General features: G+C 39.9%; 1 protein-coding gene across 4 annotated transcripts in view; it reads right to left on the bottom strand.

The window, feature by feature from the left end:
• The window catches only part of nrp2a (neuropilin 2a), a 125,310-nt gene that overhangs the window by 41,974 nt on the left and 65,547 nt on the right, over positions 1–17,789 (bottom strand). For all 4 annotated transcript variants that reach the window (XM_051702163.1, XM_051702164.1, XM_051702161.1 and 1 more), the window contains 3 exons: positions 6,698–6,842; positions 5,470–5,819; positions 3,834–3,978 (listed from right to left, as the gene is read on the bottom strand). In XM_051702163.1, the coding sequence (XP_051558123.1) occupies positions 3,834–3,978; positions 5,470–5,819; positions 6,698–6,842 (640 nt within the window). The remainder of the gene's footprint in view (positions 1–3,833; positions 3,979–5,469; positions 5,820–6,697; positions 6,843–17,789) is intronic.

A 17,789-nucleotide genomic window follows, 5' to 3' on the forward strand; every position in this document is an offset into this window, starting at 1 on the left:
GAATGCCATGATGGTTAGAAAATGGGAATTCAATCAAGAATTTTCAATTTTGGGTGAACTAATGTCTTTAATGTCAAATTAGGCATGCATTAACTGTGTTAAATTAAGCAGCGTTAAAAAGTTTGAATTCATCCCAATGTTAAAATGAACCTCTTTTCTCTCTTTTATATTGTTCGCTTAACACAAACTAAGGCTATTACTGAATGCAACAAAATGCCTGAATATCTTAGCTGTCTCTTTAAACCATGCATGTACAGTAACTGTACACCTCATCGTGGGCAGCAGCCTTAATGTGATTAAGACTAGCGGGAAGATCATTGCCTCTAGTGTGTGTATGTGTGCATTTGTCTTTGAGTGTGTGTGTGTGTGTGTGTGTGTGTGTGTGTGTGTGTGTGTGTGTGTGTGTGTGTGTGTGTGTGTGTGCATGTTGGAAGTAATGCGAAGCAGTGCAAAGAAATGAAAGGATATTACTGATAGCTGCAATCTGTCTTCCATCCATTCCATACCCCTTTCTCAACACATAACTCATCTTTCTCTTTTCTCTCTCTCTTTCCTCTTGTCATGTATCCTTTCATCATATTCACACCCTCTCTTTAGGAAAGCTGTCACATTGTTTTCCAAAGAACCTGATTCAGCAGGAAATTATAAATCAATAATAAAAAATAGATAAACAAACAAATAAATAAAAGACCCTCAATTATGCATAAAACTTCCCTGCATATTTCAGTCTGCCAATCAGGGCTTTGGCAAGACTGCAGAGAAAAGTAATGCATGCTGGGGAAATAAATAGCTGTCTTTAGAGCCCCATAATTCACTTGAGACTCGTGCAATGTACATTAAATATTATGTATGGTTTAATCGTGACAGGATGACCACAGTAAACCCCAGAGAAATGATAACATAGTCAAATACTGTATGACACACACGTAGATAAGATAAAACATAAAAAGCTGAATTAATTATCTGATTTCAAAATGCTTTCAGTAAATCAAAATTGTATTTTCTAAAACAAATGTAACCCTAAGTATGAGCCATAGTAATAGTGATGCTTGCTTTAGCAAACAGAACTAATATGCTCTTTAGTGTATATATCATACCACAATCATGATCAAGAAAGAACAGAACATTTAAAAGGACAGAGAGAGAGAAATAAAAATGTGTTTATCCACAAACACATTCCAGTTGAGACACAACGTAGGCAGGTACAGTATATATTGACATACTCTACAACATCTGTAGCGTGGGATGAACATGTATAACATATGAGGGAACGTGTGTCTGTGTGTGGGAGAGAGAACATAGGAAAGAGTGTAACATGGTCTCTAATAAGAAACAGAGATAGGAGGAGAGACATTTACACAGGCAACAACACTTCCTGAAAATAAGTGAGAGAAAAAGTGATATAGAAAGTTCAGATTAGTATACCAAAGTGCATGCTATATATACAGTATATCAAAATACCATATAATCACTGCAGTCATTTCAGTACAGTAATTTCTTTTATAAGTATGAGGGGTCTATTTCATTATCGCACCTAAAAGTAGAGCATACATTTGCATATACTCACACACTCATTCACATGTGTCTGTGGCAGCTCTATGATAAATTATACAACATAGACAACTATTGGCATAAAATGTAGCTGTCTGATTATTACTGAGCTTTGAGTGTGTCTGTTTGTGTTTGTATCTTCCATGTTTATACAGATGTGGGAGTGTATTAATGTGCTCTGGTGAATCCATTTATTTGAGACAAATAATCTGCAATCTACGAATAATCTATAATGATAACAAATAACTTCAGTGTACAGTATTTTATATTGTATAAACTAAATCAGTGTTTCACAACCTTTTTATCCATAAGTACCCCCACAGCACCATCAGTAAGGCTCAAATGCACCTTCACTGACAAAAAACCAAAGATGTGTACCAAAGACTAAATATAATTTAACATTATCATTTATATTGTAATATCTCTGATGTACAAAATGAAAAGAGGAAGTTGTCGGTTATGATGTTTATTCATCAACAACAACAAAACCAAAACCAGGCAAACCAAGAACAAATTAATTCTGTTAATTAAACAGGGAACCTTTTAACGGGGTACAAACTATTTTATCATTAGTTTTTCATCATTTTGGTCATTTTGGTAGATAGTATACAATAAATATGTGGGTCTAACAATAAAAAAAATATATATATATATATTCATCTACTGACACACAAACCATGGCAAGTATTAACAGTGATTGTATCGGAATGCACTTCACTTCTATCGACATTGATTTTGAAAACTAAAATTAAATTATTAAAATATTGATAAATATTTCTAAATTCAAATTACACTTCAAACTAAATGAAAATATAATCAAAATAACAAAGTAGTCAAATAAATTGTACCAAATCCAAACATATTACTCTCTCCTTCTTCCACCGGCCCATTTTGCAGTGACTTAAACATAACAAAATAATAATAATAATAATTGAAAAAATAAACCATGACAAAAATCATTTTTTGATTCAACAAATGGCTTCAACAGCGATTGTCAAAGACATTATTTGATGTTCTTTACTTTCAGAATTTAGACATGAACTTTATTACCACCTGCTAGTGAAATCTCCACACTGCAAATGCAGGAACTGAATTTGGACTTTGCGCTGAGTTAAGAGGTGGTATTGAAACATCTTATCGCAACGACCAAATTCTTATAAAAATAACAAGTGCCTTTTCGCCACTTCATTTACATATAAAACACCTACAGTTTGCGTGCCTTCACCCACAGTAGCGCAAACACTCCCACCCACGCCCATTTGCGCTTTGTGCTGGCACGAAAATTGGGCTTAGAATTAGCCCTCTCACGAAAATTGGTTAAGACGTTACGGGCGGTCGTAGTGCGTTGCGCTGTGCTTTGCGCACTCACGAAAATAGAGCCATAGATCTACACAATGTCTCAAACTGTGCTCAGATTTGCCAAAATACCAAAATCTGCAATTAAAAGTCAGAGATTTCAAATGAACTCGGATTTTATAATCAAATGAATCCAAAAACATAGAATCTGAGCTATGATAACTACATACATTTTATAGCTCGATACTCTTAGTTTATGTCAACGACTGCCTTTTTAGTTTTTAGTTTTACTTTTTTTAGGAGAAACATCTGAGACAGTTGATCCTTAAACACATCTGAAATTTTATTAAGGGTTTTGAGCTCTGAAAGAGCAACCTCTGAGCTATAATATTGTCCTTTGAGCTGACAGATTGACAACTTCAGCTATTTCAGTTTCTACCTGTCCTCTCTTTCATGGTTGTTGTCTCCCATCAACTTTGCTTAATAGACAATCACTGTTTCCATGTTTCCATTTTGTCTTCATCTCAGTATATCCATTTTTACACCTCCCCTTTGTAAATGAAAAACACAATGTTTAGACTGCAATGCCTTTTAGCTGATGATGCATTTCTGAGTGGCAGTCTGTTTTTAAAGACTGTGAATACATTTCATCATACAACTGGAACTTCTCAATAAACAATTAGAAATTGTAATATTTCACATCAAGTGTGGCTTCATGTGTCCTGTGTGTAAGTGAGCCTGAATGTGTTTTTGTCCAGAATTACTGGTTTATCAGCAAATGTTTTTGTTATGGATGCTGGTATGCCGACCAGGCAATTTAACAAGCTCAACTAGCAAGACATCCTTGCTTGAAGTTTGGTTCCTTGGAGCTAAATCTTGCTACACAAGCTAGACCAGCACACAACTATCATGAACTAGTATAAATCCACATGAACCAGCATGTAAATTAATTCTGGTCTAAACTGGTCTTTTTAGTAGTGTCCTACCTGGCAGGCTGCAGCCTAAGACTTCCATTCTCATTCCAATACCAGCTGGAGACCATCGTTCTGGATAGATCCGGATAAACTGGGCAGGAACCTCCTCAAAGCGTCTCAGTTCTGGGGTGTCATAGTGTGTGTTCCCCTCAAAAAGCTACAGAAAATAAAGATATTACACATTAATATAATAGCACACTGAATTTAGACATGTGAACAGGGTCTGGTTAGTTGGTAGATGAAGAATTTGGATTGCATGTTTACTTAGCTTTTTTTACTCGGCTTCTATCTGCTCCATATGGTAATTTATTGTCATTAGCTGGTCCAAGATGGTTTAGATGGCATTTCAGCTGGACTACCTGCTGGTGGACCTGGTTTTGACTTGGCAGACCATATTGGTCAAGCTAGTTAGAGCTGGTAGACCATCTTGGACTAACAACAAGCCAGCTATTATGTTCCAAACAACAGATGGACTACACAGTTGGTGAACCTGGTTTTAATATAGTAGACCATCATGGTAAAGATGGTAGTAAGGGGTAAACCATCTTGGACCAGCAACAAGCCAGCTGGACTACAAAGATGGTAAACCTGGTTGACAATCATAATCAAGATGATTGGAGCTAGTACACCATTTTGGACCAGCAACAAAGCAGCTGGACTACACAGTTGGTGAACCTGGTTTCAACCTGGTAGACAATGATAGTCAAGGTGGTAAGAGTTGGTAGACCATCTTGAACCAGCAACAAAGCAGCTGGACTACACAGTTGACGAACCTGGTTTCAATCTGGTAGACCAATATGGTCAAGGTGGTAAGAGGTGGTAGACCATATTGGACCAGAAACAAACTAGCTGGACTACACAGTTGTTGAACCTGGTTTTAAGCTAGTAGATCATCATGGTCAAGGTGGTAAGCGCTGGTAGACCATATTGAACCAGCTACAAACCAACTGGCAACACAGTTGGTGAACCTGGTTTTAACCTGTTAGACCATCATGGTAAAGGTGACTGGAGCTGGTAGACCATCTTGGACCAGCAACAAGCCAGCTGGATCACACAGATGGTAAACCTGGTTTCAACTTTGTTGACGATCATTTTCAATTGGTAAGAGGTGGTAGACCATCTTGGACCACCAACAAACCAGTTGGACAACACAGTTGGTGAACCTGGTTTCAACCTAGTAGACCATCATGGTCAAAGTGATTGGAGATGGTAGACCATCTTGGACCAGAAATATGTCATCTGGACCATACAGATTTAAACTTTGTTGACAACCATAGCCAAGGTGGTAAGAGGTGATTGACCATCTTGGACCAGCAACAAACCAGCTGGTGAACCTGGTAGACCATCATGGTCAAGATGGTAGTAAGAGGTAAACCATCTTGGACCAGCAACAAACCAGCTGTACTACACAGTTGGTGAACCAGTTTCAACAACGTAGCCCACCATGGTCAAGGTGGTTGGAGTTGGATCAGCAACAAACCACTTACCATGTTTCATAACCAGCTTGACCACATTAAGCTCGTATGACCAAGTCTCTTGGGTCTTACTGTATGGCCAGTTCCTCTCCATAATGTTTCTTTAGAAAGTGATAAACATTATATAAATGCCGGTTTTAATAAATATCTGGAGACATGTTCTGGAGACACACCTTAGGCATACTAGTCTTGCTGTCCATCACAAAGTTCCAGTCTTTCCCATTCAGGCTGTGTGCCAGGCGGTACTTCCGGACAAAAGCCCGGTTCTCAGAGCTGGTCCCTCCCTCTCCACTTCGTGCTCCTTGGGTTATTACTCCTCTCACCGTCTTGGGAATCCCAAGGTCCACCTGAAGCCATTCTTCCCCAGCAATAGGCTGAGCAGGGCCGGGGAACCACCCTGATCTGCTGGCCACCAGACGCACTGCTCCGGGGGCCCAGTGGAGGTCCCTCACTGATGAGGCTGAGATCTGGGAATCAGGGAGGAGCCCAGAAAGCATTCCCTGGAGTTCAGAACAAGGGGCATCTGAGAGAAAAGAGAGGGAGTGAGATCGACAATCAGTATGTTTATATGTGCAGTTATATGCTATATGCATTATAGCAGGTTTTTGCGCAGTCAAGCTACAGTCTTCATCTATCCAAGTGCAGTATACAAGACACAATGAGTAATCAAATATTTCAAGGACAGACAACAAATACGCCAGGTTACGTACATGTTGCACGTAACCTCTGTCTTTCGGAGCATGCATACAATGCAGAGTTCAATTGTGGTTCTGGATGAAGCCAAGCTACAATCGAATTTTCTAGGTCTGTTAGTTCTACTTTAAAAAAACAGACTGGTGCGATTACAGTCAGACTAATGCATTTACATGGCATTTTATAAAGATACAGTATATTATTGTTTTGTCTGATTGAAATAGAGATTTAAAGTGCATGTTGACATACTGAATGAATTCAGATTAGAATGTCGAGATCCCAAAAAGGGATGTTAAGCTAAAAAATATACAATAAATTATTATTTCAAGCAAATAGTCACTTATTTAGGTGCTTTTCACACTGATAGCATTGCACATTATTTGTTGCAACATAGCAACCGAAATTCAAGGAGAGTTTGCCATTTGAGTTGACATGAACAAAAGCGACCATTGGTGATTTGAAAAAGTTGAGCAGAGTTCAAATTTATACAATTTGGCGAGTACCAGTGAAAGTACGAAGTGCAAAGCTCATGTGATCCACCTCCTAATCCAGTTGGAAAATGTTTCTATGTTGAATAATAAACAGCTACATGTTACAGTATGTTAGCTAGCAACACGCTAGCTCCACACAACATGTATTCATTTTAAAATAAATAAAGATATGAAAGCAAATATTCTAAACATGAAGATGATGCGAACAAGTTCACACCTGTAATCTGGCAACCATAAAGCTCGAATCGTAGTGCGATTCCATTATTCCATGTCTGCGGTCGAATACGAACAAAGCGGGCCAGAACAGGCTGAGGAACCCGGTTCAGAACCACCTCAGATGGGTCAGTGTTGGCATGGAAAATCTGTAAAGAAAGCAAACAAACACCGTTGATTAGACTTTGCCAAAACTACACACTGAAATTTAAATCTTAAAGTCTGTAGCCTTTTGAGTCTCAAAAAATGGACTCTTCAAACTAGCAAAACTCTTCCATAAGGAAAAATGTATTTTCATGCTTGAACTTCAGGAATTGAATTTGATATGAAGGACATCCAATTTTTTATATGTACATTAAAAATGACCTATTAGCGTGACAGAGCTTATTTTATCTTTGTTATTGTCTATACTTTCAAAGTCAGTCTTTAACAGACTTGACTAGTTAAGGATGAGGACATTATTAGCTGCTGTGAGAAAACATAACTATGTCCCTCTCGCTCTCACTCTGTCTTTCTCTCTTGGTCATATACAAGACCCCAATTCCTCTTTTAAACTGGCTATGGACTAGATAATGCTTAAGAGTGAAAAACAAGATAAAGGAGGAACTTCCCATGTAGAGAAGAATGGTTGTCAGATAACCTGCTGTCAACTCAGGTGACCTCCATATGAGGAAAAAACAACACTTGGAGAGAGTGAGCTTGAGATGCATAATGGTATTACAATATGATATACGAGCCTACTAAAGCTGGAAGAGAAGAATTATCACTGGACGTGGGTAAAAAATGTTTCTATGCTTACTGAAAGCAGCACTATAGCATAATATACAATAAAAACCCAATACATTTTATGATAAAGTGTTTAAAGCGAGTGAGATGGTTCATCAGATCTTTTCTGAAGGTTTGTGGATACTCAAGAGCATGTTTATACAATCCCAACCATCGAAGTGATAGTGGAATATAAACAGTTGACAATTCTACCAATTTCACCACATCTGTGCATCTACCTTTCTAGCTGTGCCCTTGCTTTGAATAGACAGAAGGCTTAAACATGCAACTGTTGAAAATGGTTAAAAACAGATGACCCTCTATAAAATACACACATAAACGTGGTTCTTCTGCCCATGTGGGAGGTTTGAGCAGCGATGGATGCCTCTTAACCACCGAAAACATTCCTCACATGAGATCAAGTGTAACAGAGGCCAAGCCGAGCTTTAAGGGCCCTCAAAAGAGAACACACACACATACACACACCCTAATATTCAGACTCACTTACAAAGCCATGACTATGACCGACACCAGTTAGGCAGTGAAACTGACTGATAAAGTCAAGTGGCACTAGAAAAAGCAGTGGATTAGACAGACTCAAACAAAGAGTCTATTGAGCAAGTTTTCAATACTGTTGAGTTTCCTCCCTATTCCTTTACCACAAGGCCTAAACCTCCTTCATGCCCATTGTTTATCTAATCCTCTCCATCCAGTGCCTGTCAGAGGGTGAGAGGAGATCAAGCGCAGAGAGAAAAAGTCAATGAGTTTATTAACAACAGAGTCTGTAAACAAGGACAGGCGCACCTGGCACCAGCTACAGTGAGCAGAGTCAAAAGGCTATAGCCGCTCAGCAGGCTAAGGAATGAGTGTGTTAGTATGATGAGTGCATGCATTGTGGAAGTGAGGAGCAATCTGAGGAGAGTCCGTTGAAGCAGGTGTGGTGCGAAGCAAAGCCCAGGTGAGTTTCTCCCCCGACATGCGGGCAGAGACCGATGAATCCTCCACCAAGGGAAGGAGTCTCCAAGGGAATTTCATCTGAGTCAATGAAATTCCCTTCAGCACCGGAAGCCGAAACCATATGACTGTCCGTTCCATCCCCCAGCCGGGCCGGGAGAAGTGTGCGATGTCCGGGGGCTTTGTCCAAGGGTGTCACGCTCACCAGTCTTTTAACAGGTATGTTGCAGAGAGGTGGCCCGATCGGCCACAAGAAAAACATAACCTCTTTAAAAGCCACCGCTGCCTTTCCTTATGTGACACCGGAAATCTACCCATCTGCATGGGCTCAGAGTCGAGAGTCAGGTGATCTGGTAGAAGGAGAGGTTTGTGGGTGAAGATTAGCTGCCCAAGAGGGTGAAGAGCGGCCTTGAAGATGATCACAACACTGAGTCAGGCGTTGATCGACTCAGATGGCCAGGTCCACCAAATTGTCGAATCAAGAGGGAAGATCCAAAGGATAAATCTCATCCTGGATAGTATCAGAAAGTCCCTGCAAGAACAGGTCCCACAATGCGTGATCGTTCCAGTCACTGGAAGCGGCCAGGGTGTGAAACTCTATCGCGTAGTTGGTTAGAGCCTCCCAACCTTGAGCTGCATGGTCAAAATCGGCAAAGTTCCAAGGAGAAAACTTCATAGGTGGAGCAACGTGGATGTCAGTTTATCCCACATTGCCGTTCCCTATTCTCCAGTCCTTCCTTAGTCTTCATCGTGTCTGAGGAAAACGTGGAGTGCTGCAAGGAGGAGAACAGTGAGCATCACGAGAGAAAAGCTCTAACAGATTCCTCACCTGAGAATGGAGCTGGAAGGAGGATGTGCACCTCTGGGGGCCATGGGGCGTGGGAAGCTGCCGAAGGAGATGGGGGGGTGTCCTGCACGGGACTGGGATTGGGAGGAGGGCAGAGTTGCTGGACCACCATGGTGAGTTCCACAAGATGCAAAGCCATCATTTCCAGAGCGCGGGAATGAGATTTGAGGCAGAGATTTGATCTTGGTGTTGTCCAAGCAAAGCTCCTTGTTCTGAAAGGGCACAGCGAAGAATAGTCTCCTATGCTGGGTCCATGCTGGCCAGTTTATTCTGTCAGAGGGTGAGGGGAGATAAAGGGACCCAAATGCAGAGGGAAACAGTCAATGAGTTTATTAACAACAGAGTCTGTTAACAAGGATAGGCACACCCGGCACTGGCTGCAGTGAGCAGAGTCAAAAGGCTATAGCCGCTCAGCAGGCTAAGAAATGAGTGTGTTAGTATGATGAGTGCGTGAATTGTGGAAGTCAGGAGCAATCCAAAGAGAGTCGATTGAAGCAAGTGTGGTGTGAAGCAAAGCCCAGACTAGTTTCTCCCCCGACACGTGGGCAGAGACTGAGGAATCCTCCTCCAAGAGAACTGAGCAACAATACAGATGAAGGTGATGGCGAACAGGAAGGTAACCACATCTCTAGAGACAGGCAACCAACAGACACACAAGCTATCACCAACTAGACAAGATAGCACGGTTAACACTTGACAGCAAACAATAAACTGGCAAAGAAAGAGGGGAAACACAAGGAATAAGTAGGGAGTGCAAACAGTGAGAAACAGGTGGAACAGGCGAGTAAATCATTGGCATGATCAGAGCCTCCCTGGGAACGATCAGCATTCCCGTGGAAATGCTGATCATGCGTGCCAGCTCCACCTGTGAGACAAGAGGGAGAGAGAAAAACAAACAACTGTATGAGCCGGCACAAATGCCGGAACCGTGATAGTGCCATATGGTGATCTCCTTGAGAGGGACTCCCTTCCTAAAATACAAAAGCAGCTATTTATTTTTATGTATAAAGACTCATTTGCACTGTTTGAGAAAAATAGTAAGTAATTATACAGACATGTTTTTTTGCTAAATTAAATGACTGACATTATATCGTCATTGTACTAACGGCAAAACATATTACATTGAAATATCATCTGGAAAATATTTTATTTGTATTAAACTGACAGTATATTAATAGAATAATTACAATTAATGTGATTTCAGACCAGTCTTTAGAAACAAGGGTGAAATGAAAGTAATATTGAATTTGGTAAACTGCTTAAAAAATGTATACGTTAAATATATTTATTTAACATCTTAAGTTAAATAATATATAATACCAGATATGTCTCAATAATATTTTTAGATATTCATAAGTAATGTTTACATGTATAAGTGCTGTCATAATTGTTCTGAAACTTCTCATTATTTGAACCCCAAAGGATTTGTAAACAATGGTATGGCTCTAAAAATGTTTAAACATGAACAGGTTTACGTTTTTAGATGCTGTCAATACGTTGCTATTGCACGCTTCAATGTCTATGCAAACATACAAAAATGTATGTGTGATAGAAACACATTTTACGTATGAATACCTGCTAATGGGTTCACGCTGCTTCATCTATCTGGGCTCTGGGCAGAGTAATGCATATGGAAGAATCATTTTCTTTGCTGTACACTGAAGGCTACAAATGCTCTATCAACTCTGAATGTGTGTGTGTGTTTGTGTGTGTGTGTGTGTGTGTGTGTGTGTGTGTGTGTGTGTGTGTGTGTGTGTGTGTGTTTGTGTTCCCAATAGGGGAACAAAGGGCCACACTCATAATGCTTCAATGATGCAGTGACAGTAGGGAGGGGGGCTTTCTCAAACCCTTCTTTTAAAATGTTTATGTTGAGTGTGTTGTGGCTGGTGAAGCCAGACAGACAGACAGCAGACGAATGACCCCTTTCCAGACACTTCAACAAGATGCAGTCAGCCATTCTCTCTCTGCAAAAAACATCTACCCAGCTCCACAGAGTTCACCGATAACAATGGAAAAGTAGACAGATGTTAAATGAAAGAGACATAAGAAGAGGACTGGGGGGTTTGGAAGATGATAATAAAAACCAATAAAAAAAATAAAAAAATCTTTATGCACAAATTTACGCAACATAAATTGTTCAGCTTGTGTGGCCAATATGTTGTACAGTTGTGTATCTGTGTGTCAATCTGTGTGTCAATTGCTTAGCCGACAAATTTTAATTGCCATAAAAAGCATGGGTTGTGAAAATGAGACATGATGCTGAGACCTTAAAAAAAGTATAACATATTGAACGAACTGTACTACCACTCATTGCAGCCTTGTTTTCTTTTGCATAAAACTACATATGGTGTCTACTTTGACTAAGGTCTTTTTGACACAAAAGAAGACTTCATATAGGTGTAGATCAAACACAAGATGGAGCAAAGGAAAAAAATATGGTACCGTTTAAATGCGGTCCAAGGGAGTCTGGGATCAACTTGGTTAAAGTTAATGCATTCAGGTTCTCTTCACCTAATGACATCAAAGATTCCATCAGTGGTTCAACTGTGAACTTTGACCCCCCCCCCAATAAGCCTAGTTCCACAGTTCAAAGGTTAACTAAGCTCATAAAGTGACTGAGAAAAATTTGATTTCTAATCAAGTCATCTTGAATAATTAGCATTTCCTGTAAGAATAAATCAAAGGCAATTCTCCATTGTTGACATTTGGGGATTGTTCCTTTAGGGCTGGCCTTTAGATGCTGACAAGTACCAACCTGAAATGTTGAAGTTAAAAGTGTGTTTATATATGTTGATGTGCTGGATCAAACTGGATTCATCTTGCTCTTATTTGTTTTAATTTTTTTGATAAATACCCCTTTAGTACACCACTTTCAAACAACCAATACATTTTGAGTGCTAACCCTGTTTTTCTAAGCCAATCTTAAAGAGGTGTTTCATATTGAAAATATGTTAGATAATAGATGGAAACGGAAGCGACTTTCCTATAACCTATAGAGCTATAAACTGTTTAAGCGTTAAGCTATTCAATATTGTCAACAACACCGAAATCTGCCTGACAACAAGAGAGTTGTGGTGGGGCAACCCGCAGCGAGGCGGTTCCGCCCATCCAGCAAAAGTAGAACGCTAGTACTTAAATAATTAAAACTGCCATGTTGTGTCTCTACGAGTAATAGATCATGAAATTATAAAGACCCTTTCCACTGCCACAACCCCCCCCCCCCCCCCAGTCAAAGGAGGTGTGTGTGTTTGCGAACCCTGCATGGGTCCGTCTCCACCCCTGGGCCAGTCAGACATCCCATGCACACTGCTAAGGGACAAAAGGTCTCGCAGTGTTTAAGTATTGATGAAAGTCGTGAAAGATCACATCTAATGCAAGACAGGAGTGGGGAAAACAAGGTGAGGAAAGAGTAAATGGGTCATTTGCTATCAAATGGTCAATGCTTGATGGCTAGTGTGCAGGTAGCTCTTCAACTTCTTTCTTTTGAGGGCCAAAATATCCAAATGTAAAGTAAAAGTATAGCCACAAGCCATAAACATTCTGGTATGGACATGATTTTATTGTGATAAAATCAGGGATTTACCAGCATTACATATTATAGGGTTTACCCGAGTTATGTTGCCATGACAACAAAATTGTAATATTGGATATACCTTTACACAGATAAAGTAAGAAAGTGATTTTATCACACTAAAATCATGTTAACACGTATAATGTTTAGATCTTGTGGCTATACTTTTAAAATAGTGTGTATTTAATGTTTATGGACTGGCCCCATTCATTGTAAGTGCCTTACTGTAACCACAGTATGTTTTTAAAATAAATGAAGGACGAGTCTAAAAAATGAATGAAAAAAAATGAAACGACCCCTGTTCAAATGTCTGCATACCCTTAGTTCTTAATACTATGTATTGCCCCCTTTAGCATCAATGACAGCGTGCAGTCTTTTGTAATAGTTCTCTATGAGGCCCCAAATTCTTGCAGGTGGTATAGCTGCCCATTCGTCTTGGCAAAATGCCTCCAGGTCATGCAAAATATTTGGTCATCTTGCATGAACCGCACGTTTGAGATCTCCTCAGAGTGGCTCGATGATATTAAGGTCAGGAGACTGTGATGGCCACTCCAGAACCTTCAACTTTTTCTGCTGTAACCACTGGAGGGTCAACTTGGCCTTGTGCTTAGGGTCACTGTCATGCTGGAAAGTCCAAGAGTGTCCCATGCGCAGCTTTTGTGCAGAAGAATGCCAGTATTTTCTGATAACATGCTGCATTCATCTTGCCATCAATTTTCACAAGATTCCCCGTGCCTTTCGAGCTCACACACCCCCAAAACATCAGTGAGCCAACACCATGCTTCACAGTGGGGATGGTATTCTTTTCACTATAGGCCTTGTTGACCCCTCTCCAAACATAGCGCTTATGGTTGTGACCATAAATCTCTATTTTGGTCTCGTTGCTCCAAATTACAATGTGCCAGAAGCTGTGAGGCGTGTCAAGGTGTTGTCGGGCATATTGTAACCAGGCTTTATTGTGGCACTGGCACAGTAAAGGCTTCTTTCTGGCAACTCGACCATGCAGCTCATTTTTTTCAAGTATTGTCGTATTGTGCTCCTTGAAACAATCACACCGTCTTTTTCCAGAGCAGCCTGTATTTCCCCTGAGGTTACCTGTGTTTTTCTCTTTGTATCCCGAACAATTCTTCTGGCAGTTGTGGCTGAAATCTTTCTTGGTCTACCTGACCTTGGCTTGGTATCAAGAGATCCCCGAATTTTCCACTTCTTAATAAGTGATTGAACAGTACTGACTGGCATTTTCTAGGCTTTGGATATCTTTTTATAACCTTTCCCATCTTTATAAAGTTCCATTACTTTGTTACACAGGTCTTCTGACAGTTCTTTTCTGCTCCCCATGGCTCAGTATCTAGCCTGCTCAGTGCATCCACGTGAGAGCTGACAAACTCATTGACTATTTATACACAGACACTAACTGCAATTTAAAAAGCCACAGGTGTGGGAAATTAACCTTTAATTGCCATTTAAACCTGTGTGTGTCACCTTGTGTGTCTGTAACAAGGCCAAACATTCAAGGGTATGTAAACTTTTGATCAGGGCCATTTGGGTGATTTCTGTTATCATTATGATTTAAAAAGGAGCCAAACAACTATGTGATAATAAATGGCTTCATATGATCACTATCCTTAAATAAAAGACTTTTAATAAAAGAGAATTTTTTTTTGCATAATCAGTCATATTTTCAAAATCAATGCCAAAATTTCACAATTTCGGCCAGGGTATGCAAACTTTTGAGCACAACTCTCTCTCTATATATGTATTTATATGTGTGTGTGTGTGTGTGTGCGCGTGTGTGTGTGTGTGGGTGTGTGTGTTTGATGAGCCAATACATTACAACAACTCACAGGTGAAGCAAATAACATTTATCATCTCCTAAATCCACATATCAATGTCTGGGTAGATTAGATGGTAATCGAACAATCAGTTCTTGTAGTCAACATGTTAAATGCAGGAGCAATGGGCAGGAGTAAAGACCTGAGCGACTTTGATAAGGGACAAATTGTTGTGGCCAGCAGTGGTGAGTACCTACCGACAGTGGTCCGAGGAAGGACAAACCACAAACCAGTGGCAGGGTGTTGGGCACCCAAGACTCATCAATGCGCAATGCGCATGTATTATGGTATGCATCAAAATACTGTGGCATTTTTATTTGATACAATCACTTTACCATGGTAATGCCATAGTACGGTATCCTGGCATACCCACCAGGCTTCGTTACTAGCTTAACCAGCAAGACGTGGTAAACTGGTTTCATCAGCATGTTTTCATGATGAAAAACATGGCTATGTTGGTCTACAGGTTAGACCTGCACCAAACCAGCAATAACCAGCATAAACCAGCATAGAAATTCATGCTAAGTTAGCTGGGTCTTTTTAACAGGGCTTTTCACAATCCATCTTTCATTCTTCTCTTTGTCCACCTGTTCTCCCTCACTTCTCTCAAGATGAAGATGTTGACAGTAGGACCTGGTTCCATTTGGCTGTTCACCAGCACTGAGCATCGTCTTAAAGAAAAGGAAAACAGACAGTGCGTGTGTGTTTGTGTGAGAGAATGAACACTCAAGTGCTCACTACTGAACAATACCTCTGCTGGCATCCCTTGAGCTTTCTGTCAATGGAGAAAAAAAATGACAAGACGCCCCCTCTTAATCCCAACTCACTCTCATTTCTTCCTGCATCTCTGTGTCTCTTATTCCATCTTTTTAACCCTCACAGTTTTCACCTCAGTGTCATTGGCACCAAACACACATGCTAAATGACTTTATATAGTATTTTCATTTCTCCTCTAGCAATTCTAACCTCCTCAGGATTACATCCTGAGATCTAATCTCAGTCCGGTTGACAGGTCAGTACTACGAATCCAGCTTTCATGTCCGAGCAATTCCCAGGCAGTGTACTAATCTTTTAATCAAAAGCAGATCCATTAAAAAGACAAGCAAAAGGTTAATCCAGCACTTATATTACACGGCATCCCTGGCGTAACGTACAGTTAAAATGCATAAGCATTTTGCATTTTCATAAGCATCATTTTCATAAGCATCTTTCATGATTAGGGGCAGTGGTAGCTTAGCGGTTAAGGCTCTGGGTTACTGATCAGAAGGTCAGGGGTTCAAGCCCCAGCACTGCCAAGATGCCACTGTTGGGCCCTTGAGCAAGGCCCTTGACCCTATCTGCTCCAGGGGCGCCGTATCATGGCTGACCCTGCACTCTGACCCCAGCCTAGCTGGGATATGTGAAAAAGAAGAATTTCACTGTATATGTGCAAATGTATAATGTGTGATGAATAAAGAAAATTATTATTAATTATTAATTATGATTAAACTCTAGCCAACACAGTTATAGTAGGATTAGTTGTCACAAAACGATAAAGACAAACTTTCAATTGGGGGAAAGGCATCAAAACAAATGGAGATTAATATGTCATTGGGCAGACGTGGTAAATTAAGTGTTGACAGTTGATTGATGCGTTAATTACTAGCTGCATTAATGCTGGCCAAACAAAACCATTTCTGTCGGGTTTGCTCAGTTGTGTCCTAATCATAATTTGTCTTTGGCACAAAAATCTTCACAGCCCAAATGCTCTATATCCTTCTTAAATATTTTGATGGAGTTACTGAGGGTTGTCCAAAGCTCCAAGATTGCATTTGGGAAATTCTTACTTTCGATGACAACAAATTTTGTACTGGTCTTGATATAAATCATTTAAAACAGTCTCCATTGGTCTTCATTGACAACATGCTCTCTTAACTGGGTCAAAATCAGATCATTTCGACAAGAAAGCATCAATAAGAAATGAAAAATTGTAATCTTTTAAATATCTCAATTATTTCTCCTAGATGGCATATATGGTTATTATATTCTAGTGCTGTCTGTCGATTAAAATATTTAATCGCGATTAATCATATATTTTGAAAGTGCTGAAATTTGACTCTATACGTACTTTTTCCTGTCAAAATGTTTTTATTTTTCTTTTTAGGAAAGAAAACAAAACAATATGTAACAATAATGTTTCATTAACATTAAGCATTCCACAGTATAAAGACAGAAATGTACTAAAATAGCACCGATTCAAGTAACAAACGTTTCCTAAAGTGTAAGTGGGAGGTTGACTAATTGAACGAACTAGTCTCCCCATAGGTTGCGTAATCATTGCAATGGGCATTAAATCTCTTAAATCCTTTTGCTCCACAATATTAATCGTGGCTATCCACTTTGCTACAGCAATTGTGAAGCCGCATTTTCATGATTCACGCTGCTTTGAACTCCATATGAAAAGCGCTTGCTGAGAATGTCTTGTTTTGCTTTTAGCACTGGCACTGTGACACTTCATCCGAATTGCCCGGTAAAACGGAAGTGCAATGCGATGCCGGGGAAATGCTGATGCTTCACTCCAACGTGTCATCCAACCAGTGTGCAGAACTCACACGGAGCTGTATAAAATGTCAAAATCTAATGTCAAATTGGTAAATGTGTTAATCACATTGATGAAAAATGAACACATTAAACAATTTAAATTAATCACATGCGTTAATACATACATTTTGACAGCTCTTTTATATACATATTTTATATTCTGATCATTTACGAATGCTCATCCACAAAAAACACAAACCGGCCTCTCCCACCCTGTGAGTGTTTTCCTGGCCCAGGTGCGGGTGTGTGTGACCGGTCACGCAGGTGTGTTTACGGCAGGTAGCTTGCAGACATTATGAATGGCCGAAGAGATAAGGGAGCAAAAATGGCTTCATTGTTCTTCACTGCTAGATAACCATCTCTCAACTTGTTCCCATGTCACTTTCTCTACTTTCAGACCAGCAAAGCTCAACTGGTTGGGTTACTTTTTCATGTAGATGCTAAACTGCCTTTTAAAGCTGCTTACACCATTGATGTGCAATACATTTAGCTTAAAAGAAAATATTTAGCCTGTGATTCCACTGAAATAATTTAAACATACTGTAGG

Source organism: Myxocyprinus asiaticus, chromosome 7 (genome assembly GCF_019703515.2).
Source record: "Myxocyprinus asiaticus isolate MX2 ecotype Aquarium Trade chromosome 7, UBuf_Myxa_2, whole genome shotgun sequence".
In the NCBI taxonomy this organism is placed as follows: Eukaryota; Metazoa; Chordata; class Actinopteri; order Cypriniformes; family Catostomidae; genus Myxocyprinus; species Myxocyprinus asiaticus.